A 21,388-nucleotide genomic window follows, 5' to 3' on the forward strand; every position below is an offset into this window, starting at 1 on the left:
ATCAAAGAAATTTTTCTACACCCATAAAAATTCCCATACTGAAGCCCTAACAAATCTTTTGTCCACGTTTTCTTTCCTATTCCCATGACTGAACTTTGAGCTAGTTCTTTCTAAGCTTTGTAATAGTAAGATGATGTGAAAATTTGGGACTTTTAATAGAGTAATATTTCTTTATAGGCCAAAAAGAAAAGCATGTTTGCTTACCCCTACATCCATCCTCCCTTCTCTTGGTAACAATCTACTTTTCGTTTGGTTTTTACCATTCTCCCCACCCCAAGTAGCCAATAAGGGAATCTGATTCCACTCTTAATTCTAGGGGTGGGATGTGTGGGTCAGGCCTAAGGAAATGAGTCATCTTACATCCTCTGGCCACAGTGCAGGGTAGACGTGCAGCCTAATTTGAGCCAATAAGACTCGAGAAGCCATTTCCTGGGACCTCCTTAGGAAGACACTCTTTGTGTTTCTAGATAGGGTAATCTGATAAAAATTCTGGAATATTTACAGCTTATTTGCCGCATGAAGTTAATCTTGCTGTTGGATAAAGCTGACGTCACTGGAAACAGAGAACAGAGAGGGGAAAAACAAAACTACATTCTTTTTAAAAAATATATATATCTTAATTGATTTCAGAGAGAGGAAGGGAGAGGGAAAGAGATAAAAACATCAATGATGAGAGTCATTGATCAGCTGCCTCCTGCACGCCCCCCCATGGGGATCGAGCCAGCAACCCAGGCATGTGCCCTGACTGGGAATGGAACCACTATCTCCTGGATCCTAAGCCGATGTTCAACCGCTCAGCCATACCCGGTTGTGCAAAAAAACCACATTCTTGGTAAGGTTGTTGAGCTATGAAGGAAACTACCACTGAGGAGTACAAGTTATGTGAAAAGTTGTTTTGGATTTTTTATTATTTGCTACTTAGAATCCTTAGTGATACGGACGCTAATATGGTGCTTGATAATTCTTATCTTTTGACTTCGTATTTCTTTTGGTCTCTACTCCCAAAGCAGTAGTGTAACTACAAAGGCATATTTCTCAATATTGTAGAAAGGACATTCTTCAAAGGAGGGATGGAAATAACAGGGATTGGCTTTGAAGATCTCAGCAGCTCTCTCTTTCTGATTCCTGACTTAGCCAGAAAGCACCATCTGATAGGAACATCTCTTGTAAGCCAACATTTTTGGAAAGCCTTTGGGGACATTTTAAATTAGTTGCAGTTATTCTCCGAAGATGAGTAAGGGATTAATCAAATTACCACAAAGAATTTACACCATTTTTTCTGATAAATTTATTTACTTCCTGGAGGGACAAATTTTAAGGTAATATTTATGGAAACAAAAACATGTATTTAACTTGAAAATCTGCTTAAATGTCGAAAGCTAATTCTTGTCCCATTTTCTGTTGAAAACATTTTGATGCTAATATGATAGCATAAGCGAAATTTGGGAAAGAGATGGATAATTGTTATAGGATACTGGTGCAGCAGCTCTAACAAGGGCAAAGATCACAGTGGCCTGAATGGTGTGGGGGGGTTCTGTTTTAGGTACAGTCCAAGTATAAGCAGTCTTGGTGTGGCACCTCCGTGGTGTCATACACCCAGTCTCCTTTGGTTTTGTCTCCCAGTCAAACTTTACATGCAGTTTCTATCCCACTGGTCATTCTAACTCCCACCATCAAGACCACCTGCCAGCCAATGGAAGAGAAAGAAGAGGAAGGCATACCTGTTCTCTTCAAAGACACATCGTAAAAATTGTACACTTCACTTCTGCTCATGTCTCATTGGTCAGAACTTAATCACATGACCACACTTAGCTGCAAGGGAGGCTAGCAAACATTATCCTTAGCTGGGGAGAGGGATGTGTTCCACTGAAACCTGGAGCTTTTATTACCAATGGAAGAATAGATTTAGGGGGACATAGCAATATGTGTCAGAATGATCTATTTTCCATAATTGTTTTAAATTCCCATTCTGATACTTCCAACATCTCTGCCATAGCTAAATTTGGTTCTAATGCTGGCTTTGTCTCTCCAAATTGTGTTTTTTGCCTTTTAGCATACCTTGTAATTTTTTGCTGAAAGCTGCACACGATGTAGTAGGTAAAAGAAACTAAGGTAAATAGGCCTTTGGTGTGAGGGTTTATGTTTATCTGGCTAGGAGTTAGGTTGTGGTTGTGTTTACTCTTTGCTGTTTCTGTGGTGTTAGAGACTCATCTACATTGTAGCATGTATCAGTATCACTCCTTTTTGTGACTGAATAATATTGCTGTGTATGGATATATTACAATTTCCTTAGCCATGCATCCATTGATGGGAATTTGGGGTTTTTTTACCTCTTGGCTATTTGGCTATAATGTTGTTATAAGGAGTCATGTACAAGATTCTGTCTGGACATAGGTTTCCACCTCTCTTGGGTATATACCTGGAGGTAGAATTAGGAGTAGAATTGCTATCATGTGGTACTTCAATGTTTAACTTTTCGAGGACCTGCCAACCTGTTTTCCATAGTGGCTACACCATTTACATTCCCACCATCAATCTATAAGGGTCCCTATTTCTCCAAAATTTCTCCATATCATTGTCAACATTTGTCCTTTCCTTTCCCTTTTCCTTTTTTCCCCTTTTCCTTCCTTCCCTCCTTCTTCCCTCCCTCTCTCTTCTTTTTTTCTTTTTTTGCTTAAGGTCATCTTAGTGGGTATGACATAGTATCTCATTGCAGTTTTGATCTGAATTTCTGAAATGACCAATGATGATGTGCTTGTTAGCTATTTGTCAGGACTTCTGTATGTTATTAAAAAGTATTGAGGACCCCGAAGAGCTTTGTTTATATAGTTACATCTAGTGATACTTATGATATTTAGATACTAAAACCAAGACATTTTAAAAATATTGTTTATTAATTCCTTTTTAAAAAGTAATAAACTCATTGTATGTTAACATCAAAGTGATGACATGATCACATATCAGGTAACTTCGGGAAAACTCCATCATACACTTATAAGAGAATGCGAGTGAAAAAGGTAGGTAAACATCTTAATTATTATGAAAAAATTTTTGATCTCACAGTTTTCCCTCCCCCAAAATGAGTAATGATAATTCAATTCAATTTTACTCAAGAAAGATAAGTAAATTTTTGTTTTCCTTTTTTTTTGTTCTCACATGAGGATATTTTCTCCATTGCTTTTCAGAGAGAGAGGAAGGGAGGGGAGAGAGAGAGAGGGAGAAACATTGATGTGAGAGAGACACATTGACTGGTTGCCTCCTGCACACACCCCCACTAGGGGTGGGGATCAAACCCGCAAGCCAGGTAGGTGCCCTTGACCAGGAATCAAACCTGCAACCTTTTGATGGTTAGGCTGATGCTCTAACCACTGAGCAACATCAGGCAGGGCTAGATAACTAAAATTTTTTTTTTTTAATTTTATGGTCTGAGATTCCTCTCTACTTTAGTTTAACCAGAAAACACAAATTTGGGGTGGTGATGGAGGATATTGATAATGGAATATGTATGGTACTTGGTTGGTCACAGAAAGGAAAGAAAATGGTTCTTTAATCTGGATATGGACCTGCTGACACCTGCCCATTTTTTTCATAACACTTTCCTGCCCTTTCAGAAGTGATAACTGACTGCAGGTTTAAATTTTTCATTAATCGCCTTAGTCATGTGATTTTGTCCGACTGGGAGATCTCAGTCAACTCATTTTATAATTGAGCTCTTACGGAAGAGGCTGTACAAGAACTTCACTGAAATCCCAGCATCTGAAGCTTTTTTTTTCTGGTAGGCGTTGAGGATCAGTGGGCATGAAGAGGTATAACCAGTGGTTTTCAAAGTCTGTTACCTGGACCCGAATCATCAGCATCACCTGGAAGTTGTTAGAAATGTAAATTTTCAGGCCCACCCTAGACCTGTTGACTCCAAAACTCTGGAGATGGTCCCAGCCATCTGTGTTTTAACAAGGCCTACAGGTGATTCTGATTTGCTAACAGTTGGAGGACCACTGGTATGACCTTTTCCATAGTTACATCCTGTCGGCATGATCTCCCTCCCCACTCCTCACTGCCTTCTTTCTTTCCTTCTTTCCATAAACATTGAATGTATTGATCTCTTATTGGGGGTTTTTATGACACTTATTTGGAAATGTACACATTTACACATTTGTATCTGTCTACAAACATCAAATTCTTGCAGGACAAATTCAGAATATCATTTATAGCAACCTCAAAGAAACTAACTCTTAATGAAACCTATTAGTAATGAATAGGTAACGCTTTTTAATAGGTATAATTCATTACCCAGGACCCAGTTTATTCTTCTTTTCCCAACATGAACTCCAGTAAAATCCTTTCAAGTATTAAAGCTCCACAATTCCAAGGGCTTGAGTGCGCTGTTTTGGTGTTACCCAAAGATAATTCTGCCATCACCTCTATTTTGAAATTCAAAACTGAAGGTTCAGTGGAGGGGGGCTAGTTTAGAGGACTGACCTAAGGACAAAAAGATGCATTCAAGTGACCAGACCAGAGTTCTTACAGGGCATTCATTAAGGAATGTGACCAGGAGAATGGGCTAGTCAACCAAAGGCTGGGAAAGGATCTACATGGATCAAGGGACAAGGTCCTATTACATAGGCTAGAGAGAGAGTGTGTGTGTGTGTCTATTTACATTAGTGCTGGGGTTTTCCTTGGGTTGTCTAAACTGGGAAGTTGGGGTGAAATTAACATTAAGCTATTTTCTTTATACTATATAGGGTTGTGGAGAGAGTTCCTTGCCCATCAAGCTTTACACATACATGAAAATAAGAGTGAGAGTTCTGGTTATTCCTCCCTGTTCCTCCAACGATGTACTTAGAAGCAGGTTGAGCTCACTCATTGATACTCCACAGCCAGCTTTGTGATGGGGTCACAGTTGCCTGTTTTTCTGCGATGTGACTTCAGAGTTTTTCAAAACCCAAGGGATCACAGGAGATGTAGCTTGGGTGAGTGTTTAACTTCTTTGATTTTGCTTGTGCTTCATGACTTCTGCTGGCTGTTCTCAGCTTCTTACCACTCTGGCTTTTCTAGATTGTTCTTCTACTCTTCCTCCTGTAGTGACATAACTAAGTCATAGTTATCGGTGTAACACTGCACCAAGGAAAACGTGGTTCCACCCTAAACCGATGTGGGTAGGACATTCAACTAAGCCCACACTGACCTGCTAACTTAAAATTCCACCCCAGGATATTATCACCTTCTCACATACTGAAATCTGACCCCAAGGCTTCTTCATCCCACCAAGACTGCCCCGGGGTTCTTACAGCATGAAAATTCAATCATTGTGCAGTAAGTCGACCTGAGAAAGAGCCTGAGATAGGCCTTCCATTTTCCTGTCAGCTCCAGGACCGGACAGTTATAGGTGTGGAGGCTGAGTGTGCCCCAGGTAATGGACTACAGGATGGGCTCCGCTTGGGGGTTAATCCCCAAGGGGTTTACTACTCTAGATCCTCACTTTGCATTTCATCCCAGTGTAAAGTGACCACCCGGTCCTACTGTCACACTCTAACACCTGGACTCACCCGAGTCATCCCTCTTCCTTAACCCTCACATCCAACCAGCTACCTTGACTTCCTTTATATAAGTCTTGATTCTTTTGCTCCTTTTTGACGTGTACGCACTGACCTAGCTCATGCTGTCATCATCTCCTATGTGGATTTATTCCATCATAATATAATCAAACTGCCACCACTGTTACCTACCTTAAATCCAGCCTCTGTTGTAGCCGGACCACTCAAAGGGCCAAAGCTACCATTTGTCCCATAAGTCAAGCTTCTGTAGTGCTCTCTGTTGCCCTCAGAATAGGGTCTAATCCCATCAGTCTGGCCTGATCTTCCATGACTTGGTCACTGTCCACCTCAGAACTTTAATGTCACCACTGCCCCAGCATGCTCTGTGTTCAGAACTGCTCGGCTTCTCCCAAACATTATGCTTCCTCTCACTGCTTTCCCTCTCCCCATGCTCCCTCTGCCCAGCAGCTATCTCCTGCCTTTTAAAAATCTGGCTTCAGGCATCTTTGGCATCTTCAACTCTAAAAGCCTTCTTGGCACCCCCCTGTAGGGTTAAGTGTCCTTTTTCTTTGTTCCTATAACACCTCAATCTTAGGACTCTTCCTCCATTAAATGTGTTTTTTCTCTCCCTCAAAAAAACCACTACATTTAAATTCTCTATTTTTTTCCCCCTTTTCCTCTACTAGTCTGTAAGCTCCTGAGAACAGAAGCCATTTGTATTTAACTTTGGGCCCCTAACAAGAGCCTGACACATGGCAGATACTCTTTTCTTTTTGAAAAATATATATACAGGGTGGGCAAAAGTAAGTTTACAGTTTGAGTATACAAAACAGTTTTTTTCTTGTATTATTATTTATTAATTATTATATTACTTATTTGTATTATTATTGTTATTATTTTGTATCCTTATACTTTATCTTTTAGGTAATGATGGCTGGTAATTTAATCTACTTTTGCCCACCCCTGTATATTTTTATTGAATATATTGGCATTACATTGGTTAATAAAATTCAGATATTCTTGTAATAGTTTTTTCGAGATATAATTGACATATAACATTGTGTGAGTTCAAGGTGTAAACATGTTCGTTTGATACGTTTATATATCACAATATCATTGCCATTATAGCATTAGCTAACACCTCCATCATATTACATAATAATCATTTCTTTTTTATGGTCAGAATATTTAAGATCTATTCTCTCAGCAACTTTGAAGTATATAATACAGTACTGTTGACGATAATCACAATGCTGTGCATCTGATCCCTAAAACTTACTCATCTACTAACTGGGAATTTGTACCCTTTGACCAACATCTACATAGGAGATACTCTATACATTTTTTTAACTGTATGGAGGACAATAGTTGCAGAAAAGGAATAATAATAGCAACTAACTATGCTAAGTGATTTTCATGAATTGAAAACTCTTAGTTTCTAACCAGCACTGCACTATAAGAACTTCCTGCGATGACAGAAATATAGATGTGGTTAGTGCAACTAATAAACTGAATTTTTAATTATATTTAATTTATTTATGTTTAAACTTAAATGTCCACATGTGACTTGTGGCTACCATATTGAACAGTACAGTACTTACTCTACCCAGTTTTTATTTAGCCCAGTTGGTTGCTTTCTGTCTACTTAGAGCTCCCATGGGGCAAGGCTCCAATAAGTGGTATGCTGGGAAATGTATAACAACCAGCTCTGTGAAAAAGTTTGCCTATTTCATTGGTGTAAATACTCCCACCACGCCCAGTTTTAAGCTACCAATGTGACATTACTGAAAAGAATTGGAAAGAGATGTGCAGTAGTAAACCATCATGTAGTAATTTCTTGATATAGATGCAGTAGATGTGAATAACCCTGAGAATAAAGAAAGCAGTAAAATGTAGTAAAATAATTAGAAAAGTGATTACTTTTGACTATTTAATTTTGTATTTAATGTAATTTATTTCATTGTAAGTTTACATACTTTGATTTTTCATAATGGCTATGTTTAAAATCAGTTTGCAAAATTCCTAAAAATTTGACTTTGGCTCTCAGAAGCCAGTGTAAGCCAGCTCTGGCTCATCAAATGCAGGATTCTGTTTGACCATAAGAGGGCATTATCAGATGAAATTTTATTTTAGGAAGGATTTTGGACTAGTCTCTGACAGAGGAGTCAGTTTGAGTTTTCTGGAAGATTGTAATTCTGGAGGAGCTTGTAGAAACTCATGATTTTAGGCTGTTCTTTGTTTCACAACATAAATTCCAGAATCTTTACCACTCCCAAATAGCTTAATCCCTTTGTGTCTGATGGCTTTTGGTCTTTTAAGGTACTGAAATGAAAAGATCCCTGAGAGGTATTAATTAAGTCTTGTCACTGAAGGAAGGAGAGGATCTAACAAATATCTTATCAGGATCTTACTGGGGAGTTTATATCAGGGTTGGACAGAGTGTACTCTAGTGTATGGGTAGGGATACTCTGCATTGTCAAAAGAGTGACATAATAGGTCTCTATAGTCTGCTGTCTAAAGGGAGGGAGAAGCTGGCCGTGTGTGTGTGTGTGTGTGTGTGTGTGTGTGTGTGTGTGTGTGAATTGATTTCACTCTCTTGATTCTTAGTCTGAGTACTGTTAGGCTCATTTAGTAGTTCTCCAAGTTTGGTTCCTGGAACAGAAGTATCAGTATCACTTGGGAATTTGCTAGAAATGTATATTTTTAGGCCCCACCCCAGACCTGCTGAATCAGAAACTCTGGGGGTGGGGCCCGCAGTCTGTTTGAACAAGCCCACCAGGAGATTCTGATGCCCATTCAAATTTGAGAACCACTGGCTTAGTGCTGAGTTGGCCAATTGGATGTGTATGTATTTGATGAATCTGAGTTGTTTTTTTGTTTGTTTGTTTGTTTTTTAAATATATCTTTATTGATTTCAGAGAGGGAGAGAGAGACATCAATGATGAGAGAGTCATTGGTCGAGCCCGCAACCCGGGCATGTGCCCTGACCGGGAATCGAACCCTGATCGCCTGGATCCTAGGTCGATGCTTAACCGCTGAGCCACACCCGGCCGGGCTGAGGAGTTTTTAAAAAGTACTTATTTCCTAGTCACACAAGGTTGTATATTGTATGATTCCACTTAAATGAAATGTCCAGAACAGGTAAATCCACAGAGATGGAAAGTAGATTAGTGGTTGCCAAGGTATGGGGGAAATGGGGAATTGGGAAGTTTGGGGTTTCTTTTGGGGGTGATGGAAATGTCCTAAGGTATAATTAGATAGTGGTGGTGCATATACAACATTATTAAAAAACCACAGAGTTATGCACTTGAAAATGGTTAAAATAATGAATCTTATCTCAACTGAAAAGAAAAAAGTACTGATGCCTGGGGCCTACCCCCAGAGATTCTGGTTGAGGACCAAGCATTAGTATTTTTAAAAAATATCTCCTGTTGGGCCAGGCATGGCTCAGCGGTTGAGCACTGACCTATGATCCAGGAGATCATGGTTCGATTCCTGGTCAGAGCACATGCCCAGGTTGTAGGCTCCGCCCCAATGGGGGGCGTGCAGGAGGCAGCTGATCAATGACTCTCTCATCATTGATGTTTCTATCTCCCTCTCTCCTCCTCCTTCCTCTTTCTGAAGTCAGTAAAGATATATATATATTTTTTAATCTCTTGCCCTGGCCAGTGTGGCTCAGGTGGTTGGAGCATTGTCCTGTGCACTGAAAGGTGGCAGGTTCAATTCCTGGTGAGGGCTTGTACCAAGGTTGCAGGTTCCATCACCAGTCAGGACATGTGCAGGAGGCAATCAATTGATGTCTCTCACATTGCTGTTTCTCTCTATCCCTCCCTCTCTCTTTCTCTCAAATCAATTTTTTAAAAAATCTCCTGGTTGTTCCAATCCACAGCCAAGATTGATTGAGAATCTGAGTTAGTGCAAATAAGGCCACACATGGATCATGTTCCTGTCAAGGGGGCTCTGGTGTGAGTGTCTGCAGGAGGTAGGGTTAGGAGCACAGGAGAGGAGAAGCTCGGAGTGGACCTAACTTCCTTCTAGCCGGGTGATGGGGCAGAAATGTCTTGGGCTCTTCATTCAAGTTGCAGTGTGGGCCTTTGCTGTGCAATCTTGTTTACATTACTTAATCTAAGATGTAGCTATAAGGTTTCTGAGAAGACAGATTGTGATAATGTTTATTAGACAAGCATTAAAACTGGTATACAGCACTCAACAAATGTTAGTTTCCTTTGCTATCCCAGTTCCCTGCGGCTTTAATTCTTGTTGATTGACTCTTTGGGAGTGCATACACTGGCCCATTCTCCCTCTACTACTCCCCAAACTGCTGGTGGGTAGTAGGAGGGTGGGGTGGGCTGGGGGCTCAGGTATCTCTACCCTGGTGTTTTTCCTACTCTGGCGTCATAGCTTGGGCAAGGGCCTTCTTGATATGGAACTCACCATCTCTGCTGCCACGTGAACGCACTCAGAAGGAGGATACTGATCAGCAGGAGAACGCAACTGGCCACTGTCAACAGAGAAGCTGCTGGTCAGCAAAGGCACGTCCTGGGCTAGGTCACAGAGCAGGCTGAGAACACCCCCCCATCCCCATCCCCATGAGCAAGGATTTCCTGAAGAGGTGGGCTCTGCAGTTTCTGATTTCCCCTCTCAGAATTCAGCTCCCTCCCCCGATTTCTTAGGAGACTCTAGAACTGAGTGAGGTGGCATGGATGGGGAAGGGCATGGAGCCTTTCCTCAAAGGGCTTTCAGGTGAGATCACACTGACAGACACTCTCTTCAGAAAGGTTGAGAGGCCAGGCTTCAGTTAAAGAGGCCATGAGTGTGGCCTGTGACAGGTAAAAGAAATACTGAAACATAAAGATAAGTGATAAACACTTTAGCATCTCTTGAAAGTGTTCATATTTCCCAAATAGTACTGGAGCGAGCCACCTATCTATGTATCTATCTACCTATGTATCTATCTACTTACCTATCTACCTACCTACCTATCTTAGGTGTGCCTCAAAGCCTGTTCTTCATTCCCCCAGCTTTACTGAGATATAACTGACATATACATTGTGTGAGTTTAAGGTCTAAAACATGTTGATTTGATATATTTACATATTGCCATATGATTTCCACCATAGCATTAGCTAGCACCTCCATCACATCACATAACTACCTTTTCCTTTTTGTGGTGAGATTATGTACAATCTAGTCTTTTAGCAACTTTCAAATATACAATATGGTATTGTTAACTATAATCACCATGCTGTACATTCCATCCCCAGAACTTATCTTCTGATGTAAGTGTGTGCCCTCTGACCACCATCTCCCTTTTTGCCCCAGGCCCTAGCTGATCACCATTCTACTCTCTTTCTAGGAGCTCGTTTCTATTTTTGTTTTTTCTTGCCACAAAGCATATTTTCCTCCTACCAGGAAACAACTGTAGTGTTTAAGGGATGGGTTTTTTTCCATTCCCTGGTTATACCACCTTCCTCCCTCTTTGCCTCTCCCCTCACATACAGGCACAGGGTATTTTGTCATTTAGGATCCATTCAGGAGGAACTGATTGGGGCTGGTTTGAGACTTCACTAACAACATACTGTAAGTGATTACTGTGATTTTAGGTAACGTTAATTTCTGGGTTAGTCTTTTACTCTTACAAACATATAGTGTGAATAGGGGGTCATGTTAAACAACTAACTCACCCACCCACCCAGCAACACACTCCACAGTCTCTGTCTGGTGTACATTTTGTCAATAACAGAAGTGACTCCTACCCACCTGCTATCTGGTACTCGGTGGTAAATATGAACATCTCCGTGGGTGTATCCACTTCTGTATGTTTTTTAAAATCTGTGCAAAAGAGAGAAAGGAAGATGTTCTGTTTAGGCAATTATTGGACTGCACAGGCTGGAGAGTGCTAGGACTTCTCCCTAGAACCTCAGAGATTGGTGGAAGGGATGTAAAAGACAAGGGGAGGCTGTATGCAAGCACTTTGTTCTTCTGCCTCGAGACACTGCTCTCTGTCTGGTGTCTCTTGACACTTGCTTCCCAGCATATGAGGATTGGGAGGTCAGATGCAGACACCTAATCGTCTTTAACATCCAGGGGGCAGCTGTGGCCCATCTGCTGGCAGGGCTGCCCCAGGAAAACTGCCTTTCCTTTCTCCCATTTGATTTAATGGCCAAGCTCTTATCTTCATAGAAACAAACTCTAGCCATACCTGTAGTAGTACCTGCCGTTATCAAGGGCCAGGGAGTTTCACTTCCAGAAGGAGTATCCGTGCTTGTTTGAGACTCTTCATCACCTGGAGGAGAGAGTAAGTGATGCTCATGGAACTGAAGCTGGGGGAAGTGGGGTCTCACATCGAACCCCACCTGTCCTCCTCAGCTGACTCCGGACACACTAGCTAAGATGTGAATCTCAGTTCTGGGTATATTATCTGTGGGTGCCACGTCACACGGCTCTACATCAGAGTCACAAGGAAGTGGGTAAGTGGCCCCAGCAGAGACCAGTGAGGGGGAATTCTAATTCTGATCCTGGTTTTCCATAGAACTTTGAGAAACTCTTCCCCCCCCCCCCCCCCAGGCTTCTTACTCAGCCCTGGTTTCCATCTGGCTTGGAAGCAGGTCCTAATAATACAAAGACCATGGAACCATCAAACAAAGTAGAAAGGTATAAAAGGATCGCTTTTCTCTGTGAAAGGTTCCCCATTCAGCATGCGTGTCGTCAGTTACCCTGGACACCGCCCCACCTTGTCATCCTTTACAAAGGAAACCAGGGACCTGCTATGGCCAGCAGTGTGGCTCAGTGGAGACAGGCTACAGGAAAGAAACAGAATTGCCAAAGAATCCAAGGGGAAGACATGGGATATTGGAAAGAGTGGTGAGCAAAGAAACCAGTAACCCACTGTTAAATGTAAGTGATTTTATATATAGATTCCTCACCCAAGGATATGTTTATATTCATTTGAGAAAGAGAGAGAGAGAAACATCAATGTGAGAGTGAAACATCTATTGATTGGCTCCTGTACACGCCCCTACCGGGGATTGAACTGGCAACCTTTTGGTGTACAGGATAATGCTCCAATCAACTGAGCCACCAGGCCAGGGCAATGTAAGTGACTTGTTATTGTTGTTAACCCTCACCAGAAGAGTTTTTTCCCCACTGATTTTTAGAGAGAGTGGGAGGGAGGGAGGTGGAGAGAGAGAAACATTGATGTGAGAGACACATTGATTGGTTGCCTCACACACGTAGCACTACCAGGACCAGGGAACAAACCTGCAACCCAGATACGTGCCTTCAACTGGGAGTCGAACCGACAACTCTTTGGTGTGTGGGCTGACACTCTACCACACACCAAAAGTGACTTTTGATTGTAGAAATAGTAATACGATTTCAGAATGAAAATAGCAGAAGACTTCAACAGAGGTGGGTTGTGTGTATGGGTAAATGAGGGTGTGGGTGTGCCTGTTTGTGCTTGAATAAGTCCCTTCTCTGCACATTTGCACTTTTATCAAAGTTCATGTAGGAATTATACAAGGGGAAGCTGCATGTCAACAGTATAGCACTGTACAAATATTGGACTTAACATTATCTATCAGTAAGTTAGAAATGTGTGAGTTGCAGGCTGGACTTTCCCTTTTGAACAAGAGGAAGCCTTGGTAGCTTTGAGGAAGAAGCGGAATTTCAGGATCAGCTAGGAAAGGAGAAGCAATATCACTAGTGAGTGAGTGGGGCTTTGGAACACTCAAAAGATCTTTCCTCCTTTTCCCTCTCCTGCTACATATCCCCACTCAGGGTACAGGGGACCTTAAGTGATAGAGACCTTAGAGCTTATCTAGTCTTTTTTATAGAATGAGAAAAAACAGAGGCCCAAGGAGATCAAGCAACTTGCCCAAGGTTACATAGCTGGCAGGTGGGCCTGATGGAAAAGGCAAAGTAGTAAACTCAGGAAGGTGCCGCCAAACCTAGAAACTGATCGTTCTTACTTTCACTGGTGCACTTGAGCTTGGGCTGTGTCCACCTCATTGCCCCGCGTATCATTTTGCAGATGCTCTCGGCAGTACCTCTCTGTAGGGCCCTGAATCCCTGGGCACACTCGTAGTGAACTCTCTGGCCCACCACGAAATGATAAATTCTCCCTGAAGCTTCATGCTCCCATGGTGGAGGCTCCCTGCAATGGCCTGGAAGAGGGAAAGGTAATTCCAAAGGCAAGCTGGGGAAAGCAATGGGAGTAAACCCAAGGTTCCCCTTCCTAGAGACTGGACCTTGGTTCTTACTCTTTTGTTTACACATTCATTTGTTCATTGATTTTTCTTTCATTTAACCAATATGTATTGAGAACATCTGTGTCAGGAACTTTGCTAAGTAGTTTGTGGAAAGGCACAAAGACCCGGTCACTCCTGTAGGAGGGGTAAGTCAATTGGGTAAGAAAGACCTGTGAAGGCAGAGTGTGCTGAGTATTATAGTTAAGGAACAGACAGTTGCTATGGGAACACAGGGGAATAAGTAATTAGTTCTGATGCTAATGAGGGTTTTGATAAGTGGACAGGAGAGGGAAGGGTGGTCTCAGCTGAGGGATAAGGGCAGGCTCAACCCAATTTGGGTCAGTGAAGACCAACCACCCTGTATCTCCACTGCTGATTGAGGAAGCTACATCCTTGGGTTGCAGCTAATGGTCACCTTAGGACCATGGCAGAAGGACTGTGGACAAAGCCAAAGCCCTGAGGAGAGAAGGGCTGAGAGAATCTCAGAGAATTGGAGCCTTATCTCTGATCAAGCCACACCTGGAGCTTGCCCTGTATGAGCCCTCTGAAAATTCCCCATGCCCAGTAACTTTCCACTCCCAAACTAAAATTCAAGCCTGACGGACCTTTAACTCCAAAGATCATGCCCTGCTCTGATTTAATCTCAGGATCTTTCACCCCATACCCAATCTGGTAATATGGAACCACAGGTACCCTCTATTCCCCAGACACGTAAAGCTACACGTATTCTCTGACCTTCCAGACCTTCCACAACCTGAGTACCCAATATAACCTCTACAAATACTCTGTATAACCTTTTGCCCCAGCTGGAAGCTCAGTGGTTCTGTCCCGAGTGGTCTGCCCTAGTATACCACCTTGCAAATCATGACTGAACTTATAGTCTCAAAAAATTTCTTTTACAGCCAGTGAAATCCATAACTGTCTGAACCTGTTTTGTTTTTTTAAAAATAATTTTTCAAAACATTTTTATGTTTTTTTATTTCCTGAGAGCTTCAAATTTTTTCCCAATGATTTTTTATTTTTATTTTATTTTTAATTTATCTTTATTGTTGAAAGTATTACAGATGTCCCCTTTTCCTCCCGATTGATCCCCTCCACCACGCATCCACCCCACCTCCAGGCCTTCCCCATACCAATGTCTGTGTCCATAGATTACGCATATAAGCATATAAGTTCTTTGAATAATCTCTCCCCACCCACTCCCCCAACCTCGCCTTTCCTCTGAGATCCCTCAGTCTGTTCCATGCCTCTATGTCTCTGGATCTATTTTTCTGAACCTGTTTTTAACTGGGGTTGCTTCTTTTAAATGAAAACAGCCTAATTAAGACAATCTGTGAAATATCTCTTAGCCAGAACCAACTGGTTATCTCTTGAGTAAGGACAACAAACATTGACCTTTTGAGAAACCTTTCAATAATTGTAGAGGGTATCATGGGAGAAGAGAAAAACGACTGAATGTGTTTTGAAACACCATTCCAGTACAAAGCTGGCAGGGGGTAAATGGATAAAGACATCTTGTTGCAACAATGTCCCTGGATTAGTCTTTAAAATAATAATAATAATAATGAAAGCTGCAAATAAATTCAAACTAGTCCAAAGTAAGTAAATCAGTAGAAAGATCCCTAGTCTAACTCAGGAGACCCAAGTTCTTATTCCTAAATTATGTGAGTTTAGCCAAGTCTTTTACCTTCTCAATGTCTCAATTTCTTCAGTAACTTGAAGTAATACTCCTGCTCCCTGACTCACTGGGTTGTTAGGTTCAAGTGAGATTATATACAATATGTTCAAGTTTTTTATAAGGTTATACAATCAGCATGGGACCATAGGGTTGTATAAGGTCACCTGGTCGGCCAAATCTCAGCCATTCCTAATGGGCTCTGTTTCTTCCTGACATTATGACTTGACTTCAATCAACATCATTCATGGTGGAAAGTTGCAGCAACAACTGGGTAGTTATGGTGCTCACTCACCCACAGCCCATTAGCTAGGAGGTATTTATCTGCAGCTTCAAGACTCACCAGTATGACTCAGCACATTTTACACACACATGCACACATCGTAAGAAACATCTTGAAGTAAATTGCTTTGCTGGCAGTTTATTACCTTCTACTTAGGGGGAAAACATAGTATTTCTTTTAGAGCAGGGACTAGTGTCTGCTCATGTTTGTATCTTCTATTGGCAGTGCCTGGCACTTTTAGTCCCAATACATGCTTTTTAAATTGAATTGAACTGAATTCTATTCAGGCAGCTCTCAAACCTAGAAGAAACTCGGAGCCCAGGTTGGCTTCTGTGAGAGTGACTTGAAATGCTGAGCCAAGAGCTTGAAAATGCTATACAGTTGCGCTTGTTGACATGATATCCTTAGAGGAGAGGAGAGTGGGACAGACTTTCCTTTTTGGGGGAGCACATCATATACCCACAAGAGAAGAGTTGACTCCAAGTACTAAGACAACAGTTGTTCAGCTTCGCCTCTTACCTAGAAGGTTAACTTGGTCTGTGGGATGCATTTGGTTTTGCATTTCTGTGGTTTTTCTTTCCTTCTGTTCTTCAGGTTTAGGAGTTGCTTGTTTGTCTGTGCCCCTGGGGGCTAGAGAATATGAATGGAATGAAGCAAATAACTTCACAAATGCTTATGATAGTAAACATTCTACATGTATTCATTTACTCAGAAATAGTATCTTTCTACTGCTTGCAGCTTGTCAGGAAATATCAAGGTGCTGGGGTAACAAAGATGAGCCACACACGAGCCCTGCCCTTGGGGTACTTTCAGTGGGCCCTGCTCACGTCAAGCCCAGGACAGCACTGGCCTGTCAGTACTCATGTGTGTAATGACAATGGCCTTCAGCATGTTTCTGAAAGTACTGAAAGATTTTCCAGTGGAATTTTTTGTGTATTTGGGAATTCCCCAGAGGGACTCCAAGCTGGCCATCAACCCTGCCAACATGGTGCATGGGTATGTGTGTGATGGCAACAGGAAGTGATCTGACTCAACAGCCCACTGACTCTTTTGTTTCCCTGAAGCAGTTTATTTAAAAGCTAGAGAGATGCAATCTTAAAGTAATGAAAACTAAACCTCTCTACAACCCTCCTCTCTACTGTAAAGAGTTTGGCAAAGGACTTGAGTAAGGGCACTAAAATGAGGGGGAATTGGGATTCTAACTTAGGGTCAGAGAGGGGATCTTCTGGGGGAAAAAAGACTGTGGGGAACTTCAATAGAGCAGCGATCTCTCAATTTTGCAGTCCATACATGGTTTGGGAAGGACAAAAGGCACTGCAGCCACCAACACCATCTTCAGGATTAAGAAATAAAAAGACACATGAACCCATTACTATTTGCCACATTCTAAATACCACAGACTGGATAAAAGACCCTGTAGGGAAGTTGGACTAATAAGAGAACTTTCAGGATTCAAAGAAGAAAATTAAATGGCAAAATCATGGTCAGATCAACTTAGGTTTAGAAAGCATCTTGGGGGGTCATTTCCTTCATTGCCATTCCAGGGAGGTGATCTGCCTACAATATCTGGGCAAAAAGCTTTGCCATCTCTTCTTGCCCTCCCCAGCAGCCATGAACTTGGGGACTCTTAGTCCACCAAATGATTCCAATCATGTCCAGCACTGAGAGCTGTAAGTTTTCAAGCCATATTGTGAAATTCAGGCATAAAGAAATTCTAAGTGAACAAGTTCCTCTGCGTCTCTGCTTCCCTCCTGCTGAATTGGGGCCTCATCCCCAACACCAGTCTGACCTGCCTTAGGGCTTGTTATTCTGACCCAGCAAGGGGATGTGGGGTCTTTGGGGACTATTCCTCATGTTCTGGAATGCCAGTTCCTGACACTGGGCTGGGAAGGCCCTAGACTGATAATATATTTCACCTCTAAAGAAATCCCCAAAAGGCTCCATGGCACCCAGAGTGAAAAATGCCAGTAAAATATAAGACAAGAATTCAGTAGCATGAGCTTCTATTTCCTTGTTACCCTTGTCAGGGAAGGAAGTGCCTCTCTCAATGCTCCTGTTTTGTGCCTAGAACTTTTTCCTTAGGGTGGCAGAGGTGGTCACTGAAAGGGAGAGGAGGGAAGAGGGGTCATAGGGCATTCTTAGGAATTCACATTGCTGTGTTTCTGGAGGTGGGGCTAGGATAAGTATATTTCATCAATTAAGATATTGGTGGTAAGCCCGGCAGGGCATGGCTCAGCAGTTGAGCGTCGACCTAGGATCCAGGTGATCAGGGTTCCATTCCTGGTCAGGGCACATGCCCAGGTTGCGGGCTCATAGCCGATCAATGACTTTCTCATCATTGATGTTTCTATCCCTCTCTCTCCCTCTCCCTTCCTCTCTCTGAGGCCAATAAAGATATATTTTAAAAAAAAAGATATTGGTGGTATGAAGTACAAGCTTTGGAAACTAGAATAAAAACGAGTTAGTTCAGCCCTACAGGTAGATATTTCCCACTAGAATTGTTTATTTTTTATAGTCTTCATATAGGCTCATTCAGACGACTTTTTTTTTTATTTCTTAAAAATGTGATAAAATAGACATAACATAAAATTTACCACATCAGTCATTTTAAGTGTATAGTTCAGTGGCATTCAGTACATTCACACTGTTGTGAACTAGAATTATTTTTAATTGTTCAGTAATTATTAGTATAATGTCTGTTTCCCCCCTGCCCCTGAAATATAAATTTCTTTAGTGCTGGGTATCCTATGTGCCTAGACCAGTCCTTGGGACTAGAAGACACTCCTTAAATATTTGTTTAGCGAATGAATATTCCAGAAACCAATAAAATTAGTTACCATATAGTTTAGACTGGCCAATTTTTTCTATGGGGCTGAGTGAACAAAAGCTGAAGCTCTGTTTCACTCTTTGCTATACTTCTTCTCTTCCCCTTGGTAGTTATAAAAGGAAACACTTACAAGTCCTCACGCACTGACACTGGTTTTCCCAGGAAGAGTGGCCAGCAGCTCCCGTACAATTCATAAAGGCCGACTGGTTGATTTTTCTGCGGAAGCCTTTCTTGCATTCACAGTTTAACAGGGTGCCTGTTTTGTACGTGAGGGCTTTGAATGTGGCGTGTCTGACATCTGGGGGGGAGACGCAAAACTCTGTGAAGGAAAAGAATCATATTAGGAGTTCAGGAGGGCCCAGTCAAATGTTCCCACATTTAATCATGTAGGGATTTAATCACACATTTCTTCGTTTTATTTAAAGGTTTATATATACCCCACTTTTTCTGAGACAGAAACAAAGGCTATTGCCACTGTTCTTTAGAGACCTTCGTATGAGAGACAGTTCAAAATTTAATTTCAACCAAATTTCTCTTCAAATTATAATATATTTCAAAGTAAGTGAATAGAAATGAATGAGGTTTTATTCTGCATATGCCTCATGTTGAGCAAGTAGAGAAAGGAAGACCAACGGATATAAGGAAAAGAGAGAAAAGCAATGCATATTTACTTAAGGGACAAAATGTGTGTGAGAAATAAGAACTTTTCAGGAAATAAGGATTGTCCAACTTTCTGTAATTAATGATTCTGTACCATTAAAAAAAAAATAGAGCCCGGCCAGGCGTGGCTCAGCAGTTGAGCCTCGACCTAGGATCCACGCGATCAGGGTTTGATTCCATGTCAGGGCACATGTCCAGGTTGCAGGCTCGATCCCCAGTCAGGGGCATTCAGGAGGCAGCCAATCAATGACTCTCTCATCACTGATGTTTCTATCTCTCTCTCCCTCTCCTTTCCTCTCTCTGAAATCAATAAAGATATATTAAAAAAAAAAAAAAATAGAGCCCTGGCCAATGTAGCTCAGTGCTTAGACCATAGGCCCACACACTGAAGGGTCTCTGGTTCAATTCCTGGTCAGGGGCACGTACCTGAGTTGCAGGTTCAATCTACAGCCCTGGTCAGGGCGCATGCGGGAGGCAACCAATCAATGTGTCTCTTTTACATTGATGTTTTCCTCTCTCCCCCATCCCTCCCTCCCACACTCTCTAAAAAAAAAAAAAAAAATCAGTGGAAAAAAATATCCTCGGGTGAGAATTAAAATATAATTAAAAAAATAAAATATAAGTGCTTCACTCAATGTCTGGCTAGTAGGAAGTGTGTGTTTCTCACCCACCTACCCCTCTGTGAGTTTTTCAAATTCCCTGGTTTCCCACTAAAGACCCTGATGTAGTGGCCAAAAGCCCAATTATTAAGGGGAAAAAGGCTTTGGTCTAATCAGAAAGATGACTGCATTGCATATCTTGCAACAAATTCTCCTGGTTCAAGAAACTAGATTTTTAGGAAAAAACTACACACTGGATAAAAGAAGTGGATAGGAAGGATTACAGGAAGCAGGAAAAGGTAAGAAAGCAGGGGCCTCCATCTGTCAGCCTCTCCACCCGCCAGAATGGGCACCAAATCTGGACTGGTTGCTGCAGTCGTTGCTGGTTGCTGCCGATTGCTTATTAATCAGTTGGGTTGTAGTGAAGCTTCTCTGTTCCCGACACTCTGCCCAGTGTCTTGTCATCCTAGAGATCACTCCCATCCAAGACTTAGGATGGATGACACTCCTATTACCCCCAAGAACAGAAGATGCGGAGAACATGGACAGCCTACCCCACCTGGAACCAAGAAGGGAGTAACTGATAGCAATCGGAGTGGCTCAGCGGGCCAGCATCAGTAGAAGAACATGTACCATAAACACTCAGTAAATTCTGGCAATCATAACAATTATCATAATAAGGCAAGAAAGGCAGCATGGTGGAAAGGGGAGAAAGATGGTTTTCTAAATTCTAGTTCTATCAGTTAACTAGCTATATAACTTTATTATTTTTACTTACCTAAGATGTGGCTTCCTTTTTGGTAAAGTGGGTGTTATAATAATTATTTTACTAATTTTTTAAAGATTTCATGACATACTATACTAAGGTAACTTGCTCTGCTTTTCTCCATTTTTCCCCTGTCTAGAAAAAGAGAATGGTAATTCATATAGAGACTGGGCTGAAGTTTATTTGACCCCTTAACTCCTGCAAAATGGCATTTCTCTCTACAGCCCATATCATCAGTACCACTCACTGGCACTTATCACATCAATACCAACCAACTTTTTTAAGTATCAGAAGGTAAATTTGTTGCTAAAATAAGATATGCATAATAATCAGAAAATCAATGGAGGAACATGGCAAGGCTGTTCCTTTTTTAAAAAATCCTTATTCAAGGATATGTTTTTATCGATTTTAGAGAGAGAAGAAAGGGAAGAGAGAGAGAGAAACATCCATTGGTTGCCTCCCATACAAGCCCTGATCAGGGATCAAGCCCAAAACCTAGGTATGTGCCCTGACCGGGAATTGAACCCGCAACCCCATGGTGTATGGGATGACCCTCTAACCAGCTGAGCCACCTGGCCAAGGCAAGGATGTTTTGTTTAACCACTGCTTTTCAACATTGTACTAGAAGTCCTAGCTAGTGCAACAGGAAAGAAAAGGGAATAAAAGTTATTCAGATTGGGTAGGAAGAATTAAATTGCCCATGTTTGCAGATGTGATGATTGACTATGTACAAAATATGAAAGAACAGAAAAAAAAAAATCTCTTTATACTAATTAGCAATTATAGTAGGGTTAA

General features: G+C 41.7%; 1 protein-coding gene across 2 annotated transcripts in view; it reads right to left on the reverse strand.

Annotated features, from left to right (window-relative positions):
* Positions 1-3,422: 3,422 nt before the first annotated feature.
* Positions 3,423-21,388, reverse strand: part of IL2RA (interleukin 2 receptor subunit alpha) — a 45,780-nt gene continuing 27,814 nt past the window's right edge. Inside the window, exons 2-8 of one of the 2 annotated variants that reach the window (XM_081137672.1) lie at positions 18,699-18,887; positions 16,261-16,371; positions 13,505-13,699; positions 11,737-11,820; positions 11,295-11,366; positions 9,969-10,035; positions 4,079-5,076 (exon numbers count right to left, since the gene is read on the reverse strand). In XM_081137672.1, the coding sequence (XP_080993798.1) occupies positions 5,052-5,076; positions 9,969-10,035; positions 11,295-11,366; positions 11,737-11,820; positions 13,505-13,699; positions 16,261-16,371; positions 18,699-18,887 (743 nt within the window). In that variant the 3' untranslated portion in view covers positions 4,079-5,051. Of the gene's footprint in view, positions 5,077-9,968; positions 10,036-11,294; positions 11,367-11,736; positions 11,821-13,504; positions 13,700-16,260; positions 16,372-18,698; positions 18,888-21,388 lie in introns of both variants that reach the window. The other variant, XM_081137673.1, reaches the window with a different exon arrangement.

The sequence above is a fragment of the Miniopterus schreibersii genome (assembly GCF_964146895.1).
Source record: "Miniopterus schreibersii genome assembly, chromosome: 1".
NCBI lineage: Eukaryota > Metazoa > Chordata > Mammalia > Chiroptera > Miniopteridae > Miniopterus > Miniopterus schreibersii.